Source organism: Sminthopsis crassicaudata, chromosome 3, assembly GCF_048593235.1.
Source record: "Sminthopsis crassicaudata isolate SCR6 chromosome 3, ASM4859323v1, whole genome shotgun sequence".
NCBI lineage: Eukaryota > Metazoa > Chordata > Mammalia > Dasyuromorphia > Dasyuridae > Sminthopsis > Sminthopsis crassicaudata.
The window spans coordinates 548,204,152-548,225,641 of NC_133619.1; the positions used below are offsets into that span (position 1 = coordinate 548,204,152).

General features: G+C 36.3%; 1 protein-coding gene across 1 annotated transcript in view; it reads right to left on the reverse strand.

Moving 5' to 3' along the window:
- Positions 1-21,490, reverse strand: part of FAT3 (FAT atypical cadherin 3) — a 685,392-nt gene that overhangs the window by 86,457 nt on the left and 577,445 nt on the right. Inside the window, 4 exon segments of the mRNA XM_074304562.1 lie at positions 1,069-5,142; positions 9,303-9,513; positions 10,396-10,671; positions 19,221-19,360. Of these exon segments, the coding sequence (XP_074160663.1) occupies positions 1,069-5,142; positions 9,303-9,513; positions 10,396-10,671; positions 19,221-19,360 (4,701 nt within the window).

The following is a 21,490-nucleotide window of genomic DNA, read 5'->3' on the forward strand; positions in this document are numbered from 1 at the left end:
TCTCTCTGAATAATGTAGTTTTTTTAAAAGGAAGTCACCTGACTACAAGTATTGATAGATTCTTTAAAATCTTTTGTCACTTTTCCTAAGTATCATCTTTGAATGCCACAACATCAAAATATTGACCTGAAAACCCTCAAAATAATTTTTAGGAGGACTGTTCATCATTCATTAAGGTTTATTTTCCCCTGGCAACTGTCCAGTTATTAGCTCCACCCATTTGTTATACTAATAGTGTTCCTACCAGAAAGGCAGGTAGTGTGGTGGTTCTCAAAGTGTAATCCAGGAACTCCTGGCACCCTGAGACTCTTTTAGGGTGTCTATGAGATTGAAACTATTTTCATAATAATACTAAGAAAATATTATTTGCCTATTCCTCTATTTTTCAACTGTACATGTGAGGCTGAATTTACCTTATATACTCAAAACCACATATTCCAACAGACAATGTAAAATCAGAGCGGAATCCAGCTGTTTTTTATTAACCCAGACATTAAAAAATTTTGCAAAAATGTGTCACTTTGCTCACTATTATTTTTGGAAAAATAACTTTTTAAAGAAATGTCATTTTAAAACTGAAATATTTTTAAAATGTATCAGGTTCAATTTCAACTATGGTAAGCTTTGATATTTAAAATCCACAAAGGATAAAAGCTCTTTGGTGTCCTCATTTATTTTTTTTTTTTTTAAGGCAATTAGGGTTAAGTGATTTGCTCTGTTACACAACTATTAAGTATCTGAGTAAGAATGCATTTGAATTCAGGTTCTCTTGACTCCAGGGCCAGTGTTCTTAATCCCTGCACCATCTAGTTTTCCCTAAAAAGAACATTTTGAAGACAATTTCAAGCACTTTTACAAAACTAACCTGTCTTATAAAAGATAAATTTTCTGAGGGCAGGGGTATTTTGTTGAGCTTCATTTCCTTAGCACTTTCATGGGGTTTCTGCACTTAGTAACAATTTAAGAAATGTTTGAATTGAGTCCTTGTCTACCTTCCGCCCTCCCCCAACTCTACTTCTTTTCCAGACAACTATACAAATCACGGAAACAGGTGAGAAGGGGACTGACCTGTAATATGATAGCTCACTTGCTGATTAATGTCAGATGTATCTTCATCCCATGTGCTGAGGACCGCTACAACTTCCCCTGGGGGATCACTCTCCTTCACCTGCTCTCGGTACACCTCATGCCCAAAGACAGGTGCATTGTCATTTATATCTGTCACAGTGACGGAGACCAATATGGTGGAAGACAGAGAAAAGGCTTCACCAAGATCCGAGGCTACCACTGAGAAAGTGAATGTGGGATCTCTCTCATGGTCCAGGTCTTTCAAAGTGCTGATCCAGCCTGTGTTACTGTCAATGGTGAACACTTCCATTATCTTCTCCGGACTGGAATCAGAATGGAGAGCATAAGTGACCTGTCCATTGGCACCCCAATCTCTATCAATAGCCTTCACTTGGATGAGCCTGGTGCCTATGGGCATTCCCTCCATTATAATGGCTTCATAGCTTGAAGCATCAAAGAATGGTTTATTATCATTCAGATCCAGTACCTTGATCTCTATATCTACAGTAAACACAATATCCACCTTGTCCAAGGGGATAGTGGCTGCCACCTTAAAGTAAAAGGCAGGAGTCATTTCACGGTCAAGTCGCTTGTCCAGTTTGATGACACCGGTGTCCTGCTCTATGATGAAGACCCCACCTTTGTTATTTTCAGGCCGTTCACCGTTAACTGTGCTAAAAACAACATTCTGACTTGGCAAAATCCTGAGAGAATCCACTGTGCTTCCAATGACAGTATCTTCTGGAATGGAGAAGGAATACTGGGGCTGAGTAAAGGAGGGTAAAAGTATTTCAGGAGGCAAGACATGAATGTAAACAGGGATGAGGGAGTGCTTCACTGGAATACCTCCATCAACTGCTTTGACAAAAAATGACAAGACGGTGTTTTTCAACTGGTGAAAATTGCTCTTTGTGACCATCCAGCCATTGTCAGGGTCAATTTCAAGAAGATCTGCTACGGAGACGGAGGCTTCACTGTACAGTGAATAAGTAATCCTTGAATTCACTCCATCGTCCGGATCAATGGCTTGAACCTGAGTTACCAAGTGACCTCTCCCAACGTCAGCTCGGACACTAGCTCTATATTCTACAGTCAAAAATTGGGGAGCATTATCATTTTCATCCACAACAATCACCCTCACGGTGCAGAAAGTTGTTCTCCCTCCACCATCCAGAGCCCTCAAAAAAATACTGATGTCCCCCTCCATTGGGCTTTCCCGATCCAGCCTTTCTGTTGTTATGACTTGCCCATTGCTGTCTATCAAGAACCGGTCCTTAGCAAAGTCGTTGACGATAGCATAGCTGATTTGTCCGTACACTCCCGGATCCCCATCTGTTGCTCTGACATGAATTACCTTTGTCCCCGGAGCAGCGTTCTCTCTCACTTCAGCGACGTAGGTGCTTTGTGAGAAGGCTGGGCTGTATAAGTTAGCACCAAGTATCCTAATGTGCACCTGTGCTGTGCTGGTGAACAGTCCATCAGAGACAGACACATTCAGACTGTACAGAGGTTCCATCCTCTGTTTGCGATGGTTGGACAGCGTGATGATACCACTTTTGCTGTCCATTAGAAAGCTAGTTCGGTCATTCCCAGATAAAATGCTATATTCTAATCGATCAAAATCAGAGCTGTCGGCATCAGAAGCTTGGACACAGGTCACAAAATGGCCCCGTGGGGCTAATTCACTCACATAGGATTCATAAATCAGCTGGTTAAAAATTGGAGGGTTGTCATTCATGTCAGTCACATAAATATTAACAAGTACCTCGCTGCTCATTGGTGGGAATCCATTATCTGTTGCTCTGACTTTTAAAGTGGATTGCTGTACTGATTCATGATCCAACATGCGGGCTGTCAAGATTAAGCCACTTGTGCTGTCAATGTGAAAATAATCAGTACTGTTATAGGTGTCCTGAACAATCTGATATTGTACAACTTTATTGTTTTCTGAATCTGCATCAGAGGCAACCACTTGCAAAACAGGTGTCCCAATGAGAGAGGCTTCAGATAAGGTTGCATTGTAGGTGGGTTGATCAAAAATGGGGGGATTATCGTTTACATCATTAATTAACAAGTCAACAGTGACCTCAGCCCTTGCACCTGTGAGAGCATCACTGGCTCTCACTGTCAATTTAAAAACAGGTGTTACTTCATAGTCCAGAGGGCTAATGACATTGAGAACTCCAGTGTCAAAGTCAATGTTAAACTGGTTGTAGGGATCCCCATCAACAATGATGTAAATGATTCCTTGTCCTTCTGGGCTGGTTGCATTGATGCTGAGGATGGGAGTGTGCATTTCTATATCCTCATTGACAGAAGTTGTATAAAAGGGTTTATCAAAGACGGGCATTGCTTTGTTGACAATAGTGATGGGAAGCTCCACGGATGCAGACAATGCGGGCTTCCCACCATCTTTGGCTAGGATGATCACTCCGTACTCGATGTTAGATAAATCAGAATTGAAGGCTTCTTTTAAAAAAACGCTCCCTGATTCTGGGTTAATTTCAAAGTGGCCATAATCCTCTTGGAGGATGTAGGTCACTTCCCCATTGGCACCTTTGTCTCTGTCAAGAGCGGTTACCCGGTAGATAAGAGTCCCAGGTTCGGCATCCACCTGCACAGCAGCATAATAAGGCAGCCCCACAAAAACTGGAGAGTTATCATTGATATCTTCAATGATTACTCGCACGACAACCCTGGCCACTCGCAGATGGTCTAACTCACGACTGGCTTCCACCACCAAGTCGTACAGCTCTTGTTCTTCCCGGTCAAAGGGGACACCAGTCGTCTGGATGACCCCGGAGGTAGATTTTATTTTGAACTTGTTTCCTGGATTCAATATGCTATATATTAAAGGTTCATTAAGGCGATTTCCAATTGCATTGACAATGGCTACTTTGGTGATATTGGTACTGTTCTCTGAGATTGAAGCAAAGTAAAAACTCTGTGTGAAATGGAGACCACTGTCCATGGCTTCTTTTACCATGATAGTCACCATCGCAGTACCATAAAACTTTCCATCTGACACTCTGACTATGAGCATATAATGATCTTTGGAAAGGCTGCTGTTTTTTATGGAGAGCACCCCACTACTGGAATCAATTAAAAAGTAGTCCAAGTTGCCTTCCATGAGACTGTAGGTTAGTTCAGCTGGTACTTCTGAGTCAGGATCTGTTGCTTGGACTTTCAGAATCTCCACCCCAACATAAGTGGGGAGAAGTAAGACTGTCTCAAACACTGCCTGAGTGAAAACTGGAGGGTTATCATTCACATCGGTCACCTCAATATTGACCTCGGCTGGGCTTTCTGCAGTCAACTGGGGATTACCACTGTCTCTCACATGAACGTGAAAATGGAAATGGGCAATGGTTTCATGATCCAAGCTGGCGATTGTTCTGATGGCACCCGTGCTGGAGTCCACAGTGAAAAACTTCTTGGCGGTGGATTCAACAATTTGATAAACTAGCAAAGCATTCTGATTACTATCAGCATCTGTGGCTCGAATCACCAATGGATTGTTACCTGAGCTACGGACGATGCTGTTGACTGGGGCAACCTCACTGAGGCTGCCTGAGTAGTGAGAAAAAAGGAAAATGGGGGGATTGTCATTTTCATCAACAATCTGAATATTAACTGTGGCATTGGATGCCATCCCTGCCATGTTGGTGGCTTGGACGATGAGCTGATAAGAGGAAATGCGTTCATAATCGAGGGCCTTTTGGTTGGTTATCACACCAGAATATGGGTTTATGGTAAAGACCCCTTCAACATTTCCATCTTTGAGTTCATAAATGAGTGTAGATTGACTGATGGCGGAGATTAAAATAACCGATGTCCCAATGTCGACGTTTTCATTCACTTCTGCTTGGTATTCTTTCTGAGTGAACTTGGGGTGAGAATTATCTGACATAGTTACAGAGATGCGAACAATGGCAGTAGCAGACATTGGTGGGGTACCCTGATCGGTGACTTTTATGGACAAAACAAACTGTCCCATTGTTGTCATATCTGGTTCTTTTGACACGGTGATGATGCCCAAGATGGGTTCAATCTTAAATGTGTTTCCAGTGTTTCCTAAAACACAGAAATTGGAAAAAATAAAAACTAGTTACACTTTCTCAACAAGCATTATTTCTGAATATCATTTCCTTAAGACACAGAACAAGCCAAATGATTTTGAACTTACATATTTTGATCCTAATGAAAATAAGAGATTTTTCTTTGATTATCTGTAATCTATATTGAATTTCCCAGATTGTAATGGTCATTCTTGGATTAAACAAATGGACAGGCTTTCCCATTGATGAAAGAAATAGGTACATATGAACCAAACAATATAATGAGCTGAAGGTAAACTTTTCTGCCCTAAAATGGTTAAAATTTTCTTTCCTCTCTCTGTGAAAAGGTATTGATCAAGTACAAAAATACATAATATATGAAAGGGGGAGAAAAACACTTTCATTTAAAATATGAAGATAGTATATGTTAGTGAGTACTCACAAAACATTTTTTTCTTTCCACATTATGCATGAAAACATTCTACAAAGTTAATAAGGGAAGTTTTTCCTTTCCTAGATTGTGTTGCATTCTCTCATGGCAGATGAGAGATTGTTTAAATGGTTGGTTACGTTCAGATTACCCAAAATGGCAAGAAATGACTTTAAGTCATAGCTTGTTATAAAGATGGTTAGAGCTTACTCCAACTCAACTCAAAAATTAAATAAAGAGCTGAGGGCATTGCTCTAACCTATGGTGTTCCAGTCCTTTAAGTGTAGAAAGGATTTCTTGTAAAATGATGAAAATGTGTACAATCTGAATTCAGTAATTAAAATTAGCATCTTGGTGTCAGAGCATTCATGGATCAGAGAAAGCAGGGGTCACACTTTGATAAATCTGGAATTGGAAAGGCTGTCAACAATTATACTGTGAAAGTTCAGAGCTCTGAAACAAACAATGGTTTGAAGTTTGGAAAGCAGACAGAGATTCAGATGAAAGAAATAGCAACTACACTATGGAAGATAAAACCTGGAGTGTGTAATGAAGGGAGGTGGGTGACATATATCTGGAAAAAGGTAGCTGGTGGGATGAAGCATCTCTAATCATGAGTTCTTCCCTCCTCCCCCCTTCTCTCATCAGGCATCCTGCCATTTCTGTAACAACCCATTCGCTCACAGACTTGGATTCTTTAAATTAAAATTTACACTTCTTAGTAGTTTAAATATTTTTTATTCCTTCTGAGGTAGTGCATGATGGGAGACATATAGACAATTTACTAAATGTCAAAACCATTAAGGCAGGCTCAAGACTACAGAGGACAGATACAAAACAGATCTGGCTATAAAAATGCAGAACAAAGTCACTGAATCTTCTAAGTAGAGATGTACTGAATAGAAAAAAGTTTTATTTTCCTAAATAAATGCATAATGACTAAAACATTTATTGAGATTTTCTTTTGTTCCTGGCTGGCAGTGTTATTTAACTTCTATTTCCAAGTGAGAGATCCTTATTTTCCATATTTAGTCTAGGGAAACCATTTGACTCAGGCCTAAAAAGTACATTTTGGATCATCAGATCTTCAACATGAGTGAGTTCTTATTTCTCAGTCCAGAATAAAGATAGATTGTGATCTTTACTACATATACTCAATATGTACCCTTTCAAATGGTCAATCTGTTAACAATCTATAGTTTTCTCTATCTACTTTTATGTCACTTACTGTCTTAGGGAATTGCCTGGCATGGCACTGAGAGGCTTAAGTGACTTGCTCAGGATTATATTGTCAGCATGTGACAGCCAGATTTTGAACTCTTTCTGGCTTATAATGTGGCTCTCTGCTTACTAAACACTGCTTATTTAATTAAGGAAATTGTCTTATGAGGAGGTTTCCTATACTATTGAAATTACAACTACAGGTCAGAGGCAGCATCTTGGTTTAATTGATAGTATTCTGGACCTGGGAGTTAAAAAAGATCTGTGTTCAAATCATGCAACCTTTTACAACCTCAGACTTCTCATCTGTAAAATGGGAATAATAGCTATTGTCTTATAATAATATCTTATTATCATTTCTAATTATGAGAATCAAATCAGATTGTATATGTAAAATTTTACAAAATTTCAATTGCTATACAAATGCTTATAATTATTAAAAACATTTTATAAGATATATTTGCATTTCACCAGGGAGAAAGGAATAATTTCTCTTCATGGTGGAGAACTGAGAAAAAGCCTGAGTAGTGCGGGCATTTGATAAGCTAGAATAGATCCAGAGGAACATGACTAAGGATGGTGATGGGAAATTAATCCTTGGGCAAAAGAATGACTTGGCGGGCAGGAAGTAGGGACACAATATGGCTACCTTCCAATGGCTAAGGCATTGTCATAAAGAACTATGAGTTTTGTTCTGGGTAGCTTCAGATTTAAAATCAATGGATGGGAGTTACAAGGAGTCTGACCAAGGATGAACTTTCTGACATTTACAGCTGTCTTCAGATGGGATGGATTGCTTGGCCAGATAATGAGTTTTACAATGTCATTGGGAGGATTGGGCAAGTGTTTCCTACTCTTTATCTTTTTCATTCATTATAAAGGATGGCTCTTTAGAGAATAAAAACAAAATATTTCTTTTGTTTTTTTCCCCCCTGAGGCTGGGGTTAAGTGACTTGCCCAGGGTCACACAGCTAGGATGTGTTAAGTGTCTGAGACCAGATTTTGAACTCGGGTCCTCCTGAATTCAGGGCTGGTGCTCTATCCACTGCGCCACCTAGCTGCCCCAAAACAAAATATTTCAATAAAAATTTCAAAGAAAAAAAATTTAAGGGTATGAAGTAGGAGTTGGATCATTCAATTAATCAATCAATAATTAACAATCATTAAGGGCTTACTATGTAGCAGGAACTGTGCTAGGTGTTAAGAATAAAAAAATATAGACATATAAAAGTGTTTCCTTTTTTGAAGGAGACTGGCCTAGGTGACTTATAATGTTTCTATCTAAACTTAATTTAAGCTATGTTATTAGAAGCCACAATTTAGGACCAATGTAGTTTGTTCTCTTTATAAAGAGCTTAATGGAGCATTAGATACAATTTGATACTTAATACCCTAAACCCTTTTTCTCTATGATATGATGATTAAGAGTCTCTTTTCAAGGAAGTTTTTTTTTTTCCTTCCTAATATTTTCTAGTCCACAGCTGTCACTGAAACATTCATATTTTAATTGTAATCACTCATGGAAGTGCTTCACACTTAAATTTAAGGAAAGAAACCTCTCTGCCACTGGCATGAAAAGAGATCACATTTGGCATCATCTGTAACAGACAGAATGTTACAGAACATTTCAGAAAATTTGTGGCTTGAATATTTAAAGGGAAAAAGAGACAGAAATCTAAGGGGAAAATATAGTAGGAAAAAGGAGACTGTCATTTTTGCTTTGAAGGGCCACTCCTGACAAAGCTATTTCATCTCTTTTGTCAAAATAAATGATTTCAGTTTCTAATCTTTAAGACATCGGTTTTACCTTATGGAAGTAAGGTTAATAATACACAGACACATATATAAAGGAGAGGGATTAAACTGACCGCCTGGGAGACTAATATCCTGTATTTATCTGACAATCCAAGAAGGTCCCAGCTCCTTCCTCCTAACTCCTTCCACCATCAACACTAACCCTGATGTATTATAGTCGTCTTGGCCTTAGGGGTAGTGGGAACTTATAAGAACTACATTCTCCCACATTCAACTAAATAAAGACTCCAAACAGTCAGTGTAGAGGAGGTATTCACAGCTGTCTCATGTGGTGACACTGTTTACTTTGGGTTGAATTTTTGACCTAGTTAAAGTTAAAAAAAGACTGACTTTTGTATGCCTTTTCTGTATCTTCTCAATGCAAAGAATAATATGAAGTTTGGATGAAATGAAGGCAAATATTTTTCCTCTATGCATTCCTGAATCACTAGGTATTCCTATTGTTATTCAAGAAAAAAGATAATATCCTCTGTGCATATTGTATTTCCCCAGGAAATAGTGGGTTCCATGGTTTTTCTTTGTATTTATCCATTCATATCTTAGACAGACTAGGTGCATAATAAATATCTCCTGGATTGGATTGAACTGTTTGGCCAGAGGATGAATTGAGGGATTTTCTGCGACTATCTCCACATATATTAACCTGGATATGAATGCTAGCTACTGTTCACACAGACACCAGACCCACGGTTTGATCTGAGAATTCTTACCTGCTTCTATTGTATAGAGAAGTTCTGCGTTTTCCCCTCGGTCTTTATCCAGAGCAGTCACCTGCAGAACGGCTGATCCCAAGGCTGCAGATTCAAATACAGATGCTTCATACAGTGGGCTGGTGAAATAGGGACTGTGATCATTGGCGTCTTCTACATTCACAATGACTCTGGCCAAGTTTCTCCGATAAGGAAATTCTTGATCTCTGACCTTCAGATAAACCACAGGAAACAATGACTTTTATACAGGTGTGTAAATGTCTTGTGATGGATGAAAATAAAAAGACCTCATTTCTGGACTTGTTCATGGCTAGGTAGTGTGGGGTCCTGGGAAGAACACCGAACATGGAGTCAAAATACTGGAATGATTTTAGATCCCAGTCTCAGCCCTGCCCCTCACTGATCTGAGATGAGTTATTTGATTTTCAAAGTCTAATTTTCTTAAATGAAAACGAAATGGACAGGGACTTGATAATGTTATTTAGGTATTGTCATTATCTAAAATAATCAATCTGCATTCCAAAGATGGGGCCTGTAAATTGGAAGCTCCATGCCCATAAACTCACAATCAATTCTCACTGCAGGTTTCAGTGTACTTTGAAATCTGATATTTATTTTACATGTATTTATTGCTGGATCTTATGTTGACATAGTGAACAATATAATAGGATGTTGAATTCCCAGAAATTGTGCCCAATGTAGATCAAGAAGTAATTATCCTTATGATTAACATCTCAAAAAGTTTCTAATTTTTTCCATGAAATTCTCTGAGGACTACTCCTAACATCAAACATAAGAAAATAGAGAAAAATAGGAACTACTCCTTCCTTTTCAATATCTATTTAACACATGCTATTTGTGGGACTTTTTTGGCATTTCAATTCAGAAAAATATGTATTTGCTTTCTAGTGACAATAATTCTTAACCTAAATAAAGCAGCAAAAAAAAAAAATAGATGCACAATCAATTGTGAACAGATTAAATTTATGACAGCTTAGTAAAATTTAGTGCTCTTCCACATCTGAAGGCTAAGGCACATGCCTTGAATAGCTAATGATCCTGTTGGGAGAGCAAATGAATAATTGTGTCTTACCATTATATTAAGAATGTGCTTGTCCTGGGCTTCATGGTCTAGCCTCTCAGCAATGTAAAGCACCCCAGTACTGGCGTCAATGCGGAATTTCCTCATGCTTATTGAGTCAATACTGCTGTGGATGGTATAACTTAGTTTATGTTTTTCATCTCGGTCTGTTGCCTCAACCTGTAATATCTCGGTGTCAGGAAGTACATCCTCAGAAATCGTGACATCATAACTTGATTGGGAGAACTCAGGGCCATTATCATTATTATCTAGCACTTTGATAAATACCTGAGGTTAAAAGAAGACAAGACAGATTGATGATATTTCATTTCCTCCATGCAGGAAAGACCATACTCTAAGGTCAGGACAACATAAATTGAAATAAACATAAAAAAACCCCCAACAGCACAAAAGTTAATGTTTCAAAATGACAAAGAACAAATCCAGCATGAGAAGATAACCCCAACTCATTTCTTTGTAGAGAATTCAACAGTTGAATACATAGCATCTATTTTCAGATTCTCTTTGATATATTAATCTGCTCCCCTGAATATTGTCACTTCCTCCTATTCTTTAAAAAATGATTTCCTCCTCTTCTTTAAAAAAATGATTTGTTACATAGAATGGTTCTTGGGATGAAAGCAAAGGTGGAGCAGGAACAGGGGAGAACAGAGAAAAAAACAAAATATATCAATGACAATTTATATTAAAAATAGAGGGCCATTTTACCTGATGTTCCTCACCTACAACTTCAACATGTATGGCAAACTCTTGGGGGACCATAGATCTAGAAATGAAAGGGACCTCAGAGTTCATTTAGTACAACTTTTCTTTGGGCAGATGAAGAATATTAAACATTAAAGTCACAGCAGATAAAACCACTGGAGTGGTAGGAAGCCCAGAGGTGACCCCCACAAAGAATTCTCTCAGAGAGGGTATCAAGGATGGAAGTGTAACTTTAGCTAGTGTCAGCTAGAGTTGTAGTCACTCCGCTCTGGGGAAGGACTCCAAGGGCATTGATGAGTATAGCAAGCCAAAGGGGAGGGGAAAGCAAATACAGAGACACAGGAATGAGAGCAGAAACATTTATCAATCAACAAGCAATGATTAAGCACCTACTCTGTACCATGCATTGTGTTGTGTGCTAGAGATACAAAGACAAAAAAATAAAACGATTCTTTGCTCTCAAGGAGTTTGCATTCAATGTTGTAAATAAACATGTAGATAAAGATAGGCAAAATAACTACTTGGAGTTGGGTAGATCAGGAAAGATCTGAATTTTAAAGAAAATAAAGAATTCTAAGAGGGGAGGCAGCTGGGCAGTACAATGGATAGAGGGAGTCTGGAAGATTTGAGTTAAAATCAAGCTTTGGATACTTAGTAGATATATGATTTTGGCTAAGTCACTTAAAAAAACCTGTTTGCCTTAGTTTCCCCATTTGTAATATGGGGATAATAATAGTAACTATCTCTCAGAATTGTTGCAAGGTTAAAATGAGATGATATTTGAAAAGAAGTTCAGGTATGAAATAGAAAGGAAAGAAAAGCAAAAGAAAGTGGTATCAGGGAGGGAAGGATAGAGGAGATAGGGAAGGAAGAAGGGAGGAAAAGGGGGGACAGGGAACGAGACAGAAAGACAGAGACAGAGAGAAAATCTGAGGAAAGAGGATGGTTATCAGTGTCAATGCTACAGAGAAGTTAAGAAGAATGAGAACTGAAAAAATAAGACCATTAGATTTGGCAATTAAAAGATTGTTGGTGACTGGAGAGAATAGTTTCAGTTGAATGATAAGTTAAGACAGACTGCAAAGGGTTGAGAAGTGAATGAGCAGTGAAGTGGAGACAAAGAGACTAGCTTTTTCAAATAGCAGGAAAGACAGAGGGCATTAACTTGGGAAGACAGTAAGGTCTAGTAAGGATTTTTTTTTTTTTTTCAGTTTTTAAGAAGAAGTTCATGGATAATGGGAAGAGGAGAGAATAATAAAGAGGAAGTCTACAAGTTCTGAGGATACATTCTTTTCTCTTTGATAAATTCTACTGAAGAAAAAACTTGAGATTAGTTTTACCAAAACGTCAAAATACTCATATTTAGGGAAAAGCATTCAAGTTAGTCAAAATAAAATACTTCACCTGAAAAAAAATCTTATTCAGAAAATCTGCTTGGATATTCCTATTTCTACCAACAGTTAGGAGCTCTGGAGGAGCATGCCAGTTTTTGCTTACTTTGTGCCTGGCCTAATTTACAGTCAGAACAAGTATTTTTCTATTCTATAAAAGAATTTGTTCTCCTTTTGTCTTGTTTCCCATAGTTAAGGCATTTTTATATAAAAGACATAATGGGCTTCTGAACTTATAAACCAAGCAAAACCCCTTTCAAAGTCATTGTGTTCAAAACGGTAACCAAAAGGCCAAAAGAAAGACAATAAAATCCAAACAGGATAGAGCTGAATGTGCAAAGTCTTTCCAAAGCCATTTCTAATGTTGCCATCACAAAAACCTTAGCTTTATTCACGGAGGTACTTGAGTCAAATCTGGGCAAAGGCCAAACCAAGTTTCACAAATGCTCAGAGCATGAAGGATACTTAGGGCTAATTGCTTGTTCTGGGTCTTGTGTTGTTCTAAAACCTTATTAATCACCCAAATTACTTGAATTCTGTTGCACTTGTATATGCATTTCAAAAGCACACCATTTTTCTTTATAGCGTTACTGTTTTGTTTGTTTCAAGGGCAATTTCCCACATACTCTCCTGTTTTAAAAGTTTGTACTTTAAATTCTCATTTTAGTCTGTCTCCCAACAAGTTCTACTTTGATACATTATGCAATGAAGGTGACTTTGGAGTCTTGAATTCAATGTTAGCAGAATGCAAGCTCTTCCAAGGTCTTACTGTGTTGGAAATGCATCTGGAATGGCTAGCCAAGGGACTCTATTCTGAAATATTGAGAACCACAATGCTTTCTGCACAGAGTAAACACTAAATAAAGATATAGTAGATTGAATAGAATTAGATAACAGCCTAACTAATTTTGGGGATGCTAGCAACCTAAAAGCTGGTAACGAAATAGCAAATGTTTTCCAGGCATGGCCACTGACACAGACAAGATACAAAGACATAAAGTGTTTGTAAACTGGGTAGGAGAGTCGATGCTGTCTGAAAAAGTCATATATATTTGAAATATTCATTAAGTAGAAGATGTCAATTAAAATATGTTCTCCTTCTCTCTTGTTGTTAAGGCATTTTCCATACAAAAGATATCATTGGCTACTGAACTTATAAAATGTAAAAGCATCCTTCAAAGACAATACATTTAAAATGGCAACCAAAGGCCAACAGAAAAATAATTGAATCAGCAATATGTTATGATATTGTCTTAAGAAAATGGCTCAGCTCTTCTGCCAGACACTTACTGGTTACATGATGCTAGGGAAATTGCTTAAATGCCTTAGTTTCCTCACCTGTAAAATGGGTGGAAAAGTGGGACCTGTCTTTCAGTATTGTAGTGAAGGTCAAATGATATTTTAAAATGTTTTGTAAACCTTAAAGCTCTACATAAATTATAGTCATTCTAATCATCAAAGTTTCTACTTTATAAAACATCAATAACAAGGTAATTAATTCCATTATAAAAGAATAAAAATCAGATTATATTTTGAATATGATTTTCCCATATTCATGTTTAGCTGAGATTTAGAAAGTCTGGCAGTTGTGTAACTCTATTGAAGTTTGAAAATATTCTCATTCATTCTTATTTTGTATAATTCTCATTCTTTCCACGAAAACTCCATAGGAGAAATTTAGCCTTTTTTGGGTACTTATAATATCTTGAGAATACTCATAAGTCTTCCAAATGTCCATCTGGCACCTCCCATTCTCACCATATAACCTTTTCTGGACATACTTATTCTTGAAAATGTCATCTATAACATTTCTCTTAAGCAGGTTATTGTCAGTTATAAATGTATGGTGCATGGTTCATGGTGACCCAAGCCTGTTTTAGCAGTAATTTCAAATGACTCAGCAAGGTGTGCCGATAGCTTAGTATAACAGTTTTAGCAATATTCAGACTCAGTCTCTCCTCTAACAAATTTTTCCCCCTGCCAAAGAGGATGATTAGAATAGTTTCCATTTCTAGTAAATAATTGAATAGGCTTTGATAACAACTAGCATTTATGTAGTACTTAACAAATATAAACTTTTTCTTTTGACAAAACCCTGGGAATTAAGTGTTATTGTCACCCCATTTAACGATCTGAATCAGGCAGAAGTTAAGTGACTTTTTCAGTGTCAACTTAAGTCACAGAGAACTTCCCAGGGAACTTGTCCAAAGCAGGTGTGAGAGCCAGATTTGGACATTTTGGCTTCAAGTTGACTTTCTAGTCACTACACAACCCTCTCTTAAATAGAAAACCAAATTCTTTAAAAATATCATGTCATATTTTATAAAGTCAAACAGTCATCATTCTCAAATTATCCATTGTTTTGGTTTATTGACTTTACTGCCTCCCTTCCATTGGCATGGAAAATGGAAAAAAAAGGCTTGTATATAAATCTAACACACATATGAATAAGTGTTTAAGTATGAGGTGAACCAAAATAAATTCCTTTTCCTCCAACTAATCTTTTTAGCTGAATCCTGATTGGAAATAATTTTAATTTGTTAGAAGGATACGCTAGCCTGGACTGTTTTTGTAGATATGTGAGAAAATCTGTTATAATAAAAATTTTATCATAACTTGGGATATAATGTAACAGGAAAAAGGCTGAGTGAAAGAAAGGAAGCATGATGTCATAGAAAGAGCACAGCATTTGGAGTCAGAATACCAGTTTTTCTAGTCCACTAGTTCACTCACTAACCTTGGAAAAATTAGGCCACTTTTCATGGCCTCAGTTTTCTCAACTGGAAAAAAAGTAAAAGGATTGAAAGAGATTAGTTCTAATGTTCCTAGCAAGCTCTAAAAACGTTGTGATTTTATTATGGTTTTGTGAATAATTAGTTAACAAACTACAGATAGGACCCCATTAGTGAGAACAATGAATCTCATTAAGTAGTCTCATTATTCAAATCCACACTGCATATTTCTATTGGGCTAGAACCAATGACTCTCTTATATATACATACATATATACATATACATACATATATATATATACACACACACACACACACACACATATACACACATATACACACATATGTGTGTGTGTATAAAATAATACTTCCAATGGGAAGGAAAAATAAGTCCCATAGAAGACTGTGTTAGAATTCAAGCTATTCAAAGTTATAATTCTGTAAGATATGATAAGACAACTTAATGAAACTCATTGTTTGCACGAATGAGGACCTAGCTGTAATACTGTGGTCACAAATGGTATTTCTTAACAGAGACAACCATCTTGTACATGGCTTCCTTGGGATACAGATACAACTTATTCCACTTTGCTTCTTTAGCAAATTATTGCAAATATAACTGAACTATTAACTAACCAATAATCATGTTATGCTTCTAGATTATTATTCTTTTTTAAATAATATTTTATTTTTTCCAAATACATGCAAAAATAGATTTTAACATTCACTTTTTCAAAACCTTGTGCTCCAATTTTTTTCTCTCTTTTTCCTTCCCTCCCTTCTCCCTAACATAGCAAGCAATCTGATAGAAGTTTAAACATGCAATTTTTTAAAACATACTTCCATATTTGGATGAAAAATCAGATCAAAAGGGAAAAAAAACAAGGAAAAGAAAAAAAACCCACAAGCAAAACAATAACAAAAGGTGAAAATACTGTTTTGAACCATATTCTGTCTCCATAGTTCTCTTTCTGGATGGAGATAGCTCTTACCATCACAAGTCTGTTAGAATTGCCTTGAGTCACCTCATTGTTGAAGAGCCAAGTCCATCACATTTGATTATCACATAATCTCATATGATATTCAAGTGATATTCAAGTTATTGTGTACAATGTTCTTTTGTTTCTGTTCACTTTATTCTGCGTCAATTAAAGTCTTTCCAGACTTTTCTGAAATCAACCTGCTCCAGATCATTATTCTGAATGCCTATTGTATAGTTACTGTATGTGGAGAAGACTTTTTTAGTTTTGGGGGCTTTTCTGTACTATATAAAACATTTATTATACTGTCTAGAATTTAGAACATTTATTTTAAATATAGCTGGAGGGAATGGGGAAATGTTGATTGGGAGATCCAGACTTAACAATTTTCCTCCAAGGGGAAAACCACCCCCACCACCCCTACCATCAACTAGAGGGTTAGAGTCTTGAATTATTAGCCTTTTAGGAGAAGTAAAGTTCTTCAGTCAAGCTTAATGGGATCAAAGAGTGGTGGCTGACTGAAATATTGATCCTACTACTGGCTACCTTCTGAAAAGCTCTAAGCAAGGAAAGAGATCTATGTATGAGCTGAGAAAAGTACCAGCTGGAAGCCCAGGTACAGAGAGGAAGAGACAGAGGAAGCTCCACCGAGTAACCTGTTTTGCAGAGGTACTATGTCTTGAGGATATCAGAAGAGAAAGGCTATCATCCTGGAAGTGTTCAAGGTGTGAACCACCTGGTTCCTTATTGTTCCCTATATGTATATCTTCCTACTAATGTATTCATTGTGTGTGTCCATTCTTCTCACTGATGCCGTAAATAGCTGTGGAAGAATATGTAGGCCTCAGTTAATAATAATAGCTGGCATTTATACAAGAAATTACTATGTGCCAGGCACTAAGCTTTACAAATATTTATCAAATCTAATTCTCAAACAACCCTGGAACGTAAGTACTGTTATTATCCCTGTTTTATAGATGAGGAAACTGAGGCGAACAAAAATTAAGTGACTTGCCCAGGATAACTCAACTAATAAGTGTCTGAAGCCATACTGAACTCAAGACTTCCAGACTTCTTGGAAATTATATTATGCCTGTCTGATTTTCCGGGAAGCTCTGCTAAAACATGAAAAGCTTTTTATAAAATGCACTTGGCTGTAAACTGAAATATGTCAGCTCACAGTTCATGATTTCTAATTGGGCAAAAGAGCAAAAAAATGTTTGGAAAAGGGACTGGAAAAGTGTTGTGGAATAGTGGATATTTATTTCATTGATGATGGTCATCTGTTTTATAGTAAAACTCTAAATTGCTCAGAGTTTTTGGCTTTTAAACAAATTTTAGATGAAACTTTTTTTTTTCTTAACCAGAACATATTTCTGTAAAATGTCACTGAACCGAACTTTTTTAGCTTAGGTTTAGTTTAGAAACTAGAACTGTTTAGGCGTAGTTGTAATCTTGCTGTGAATTGCCAGAAAAGACATAGGAGAGGCCAGTAGATCCTTGAATTCCCAGGAGTTGAGTGGGATTTCTATTCCCCTGTCTCAAGAGCACCATCTGCAGAAGAATACCTAAGAAACACTATTGTCTTATGTCATGCTGACAATAACGCAGGATTGTTTTTTTAATAAGAAAGATGTAGAGATGGCTCTTGGATGCTGCTAAGAGATACTGTCATTAGTGTGTTACATCCGTCATCTTCAGGATGCCAGTCTTTTTTGAGGGCAGGAAGTATGGCTATTTTATTTTATTTATGTATTTACATGCCCAGTGTCTCACATATAACAGGCACTTTATAAATAAATTCTGAACTGATTTCTGGCTTCAGAATTGAAAAGGTCTTAACAGTTTCATCCTATGATCTCACTTAGCTTTAAAGAGCTTAAGAAAACAAGTCTTATTCTATTTATTCCTGGATTGTGAAGAATAGTTTTGTTTTTTTTAAAGCTGCTTGGTCTAAGTGCTCAGCAGCCATAAAACACAGCAGAAAAGAACAGAGAATATAATTCCACTGTTTATTTGTATTGTAATCAAATATGCCTCTAACTGTTTGTTAAATGGAGCTCAAAAGTAGTGGTTAGAGTTGCTGAGACACTGGTTAATTTAGGGACCTCATTGGAAGTGACTTTCAGGGAGACAGGAAGCTATTACTTTGTACTGATGAATAGTTTGTTTTCTATGTGGGTTGCTTTGTATTTGATGTGTTTCTCCCAAGAATCATATACTTTTTAACTGGAGCAGCAAAACTGTGGCATCCTCTATGATTAGGTCATTCTGATATATCTAGATTTCAACCTTGGTAATAACCTATACTCAAAAGAAAGAATCTCTCTACATTTCAGAAATAATGTCCAAATAGGAGGCAATGGCTGAAAAAAAAAGACACATCTGTTATTGTCTTAGGAGAAATCAAAGCTTATGTCCTATTAAAATAAAACAAAAGGAAAAACTGAGTCTTTGAAGTTAAAAAAATTCCACAATATATGCTAATAGACTTATTAAAAACTCCTTGTCAAAATATAAAGAAATCCTCAAAGTCTTACTACTTTCTCCCCAAAGTCCTACTTTGTCAGATTGTTCTAATGTGGTTTAAGAATACCATTAATAATGAATGAATAGTTAATGCTCTTTCTGTTACTGCCTCTTTCCCTCACCAAAATTATTTTGAATTTGCTCTGTCTACATTTTGTTTATCTGTGTATGGTGTTGATTCTCCCTAGGAGAATATAAGCTCCGTGAGGGTAGGGAATATTTTATTTTCATTTTTGTATCCCCAACCCTTAGAAAACAAGTTGGCATTTAGACAGCTCTTGATAAATGAATATTATATTGATCTAAACTGCATGAAAAATCAAGTTCCTTGTTTTCACCTCCAAATTGCCTTTCATTTGATAATCCCAAATAGAAAATGCACTTAAATACTAAAAGGGAGTTAAAGTAGACCATAGAGGTAACAGTGCTGACCTGGGAGTAAGGAAACATTTTAAATAGTAAATAAGTTAATGGTCTACCTGAGTGACAGCCACATTTGTTCCATCGGTGACTTCCACACTCATATTATAGATGGACCTCTGCTCTGCATCCAGAGGTTTTGCAATGACAATTGTTCCAACACCTTTCTCTGTGTCGAAAGAGCTGTCAAAATTTCCTCCTGACGATTTCACAAAAACAAAATGAAATTAGCATATTCTGGGAAATGATATATGTGCTAAATATGTACATATGACTGGAAGCATTTCTATATTTGACAGGCATCCCTATGGCTTCATTTTGTACAAATTAAGTGGGACCTTTTTGTTTTAACCTAATTTATTTTTTCAAAGCACAGCCTCTACAATGCAAAACAAATGTCACAAAAATAATGCAAAGAAAAGAATAAGCAGCAATATTGTTATAGTAACTGAAGCATAAACACTGACTACAGAACTATAAAGAAAGCTACAATCCCTTACAGCTCCTGTGCTATAAATCTGCAGACCCTGTAGGCTTTTGAATTCTGAATGTATTTTTTTTTTAAAGAAAATAAACACAGAAATTTCCCCATTAGTTAAAGTAAGTATATAAGTAGATGAAAATGAATTGACAAAATGCAATTTACATGAGGGTTGATGGTAAACCTTTGGTGGCTGATTTTTCCCTTTCAGTCTCTGGGGAAGAACTTATTAAATAGAACCACATGATTTTTTGAGTTTCATTTACAAATTGGATCACCCTGACAATGAGACATAATTTAAGAGCGGAAGTTGATCTAAAAATACAGAAGAAGAAAAAACATAAATAAATGTTGAAAATAATTATTTTAAAGATTAGTGAATGGCCCTGCCTCTTACCCAACCCCCCACTTATAGGTATAATTCACAGTTGGCAGCTAACATTTTTAGGTCTACAGCTGCACACGATAGAAGGATATTATAGATGAGGTTGTCTACTTCCTTTACACATACAGTCCTGATCACCCAAGGGGAATTTTATAATCCTTCTAAAATAAGAGAATTTGGAGGAAGACAAGAAGAAAATAGAATGAACACTGCAGCTATTTTAATTAAAAATGAGTAGTACACTTTAGCAAGTTCTACTATTTCTGGTTCTGAAATTTCATGTTGTCCATTAATTTTGTTCTTTGGCAGTAATTTCATTTAACAAGAGCAGGATAAGGCAATATGTTCACTGCAATATCTAATTTAGGAAAACCTGGCTTCTCATATATTTAGGATTCCTTGAATTTCATTATGCTAATCAATAAAGAGTACATTTCCTATAATATTACAGCTAGGAATGTACATGAGAGATAAAGAAAAATAGACTTTTAGTTAAATTAAGGTGATTTGATCCATTATGACATCAGAAAATTAGTGCATGACTTAATTTACCCCCCTGGTCATATATATTCCAAAACACTTATTGCCTGCAGCTGTTATATGCACTTAACATTATTTAATTGCTAGTGAGAATATAATTGCCCTTGACATTTAATTAAATTTATGGACATACCAAGATATAAGGGAATTGCTTTAAGATTATACACTTTTCCAAAAATTTCTCCTAAAAAGAGATGTTATCTTCCAATAAAATGATTTTAATTGATTTCCTAACAAACATTAAAAATAAACTCTAAAAAAAATCCCAAATTATTTGAAGAATAAAGATTTCTAGACAATATTAACTATCTGGGGTGAAAGGAAACTAGCCTTGAGACAACATTCACTTTTCAAAAGGAATGTTCCATACTGATAATCAGAAAAAATAAAATGTTAAGGCATTAATTTGAAAGTCTTAATAACTACCTGAACAAGCAATGCAACTCCTGAGTTATCAGCTGGTACTCCTTGAAGAAAGTTTGCTGAGAAAAGTTTCACAAAAGTCAATGCTAAAAGATCTATAATTATCTCCCAAAGTCAACTCTGGTGATAGAGATGAAAATACAATTGTGTGTGTGTGTGTGTGTGTGTGTGTGTATATTATGTATATGTGTGTGTATATATATATATATAAAACACATATACATACATACATAAACACACACATATATATGTATGTGTATATATATACATATACATACATACATATATATATATATATATATATATATATAAAAATTTCAGTATAAAATCTCTTTCTGACTTTTAAACAAATTGTGAAAGGCAATAAAACATATTTTCTTCTCTCAACAGAGTTCTTTCTTCTTTTTCTTTAAAACTGAGGATATTTTGCTTTTGTAACCCAGGGAACCAAATATTTTTTCCAAGGTAAGAAATGGGAGAGTTGTAGAAGATGGATGTGC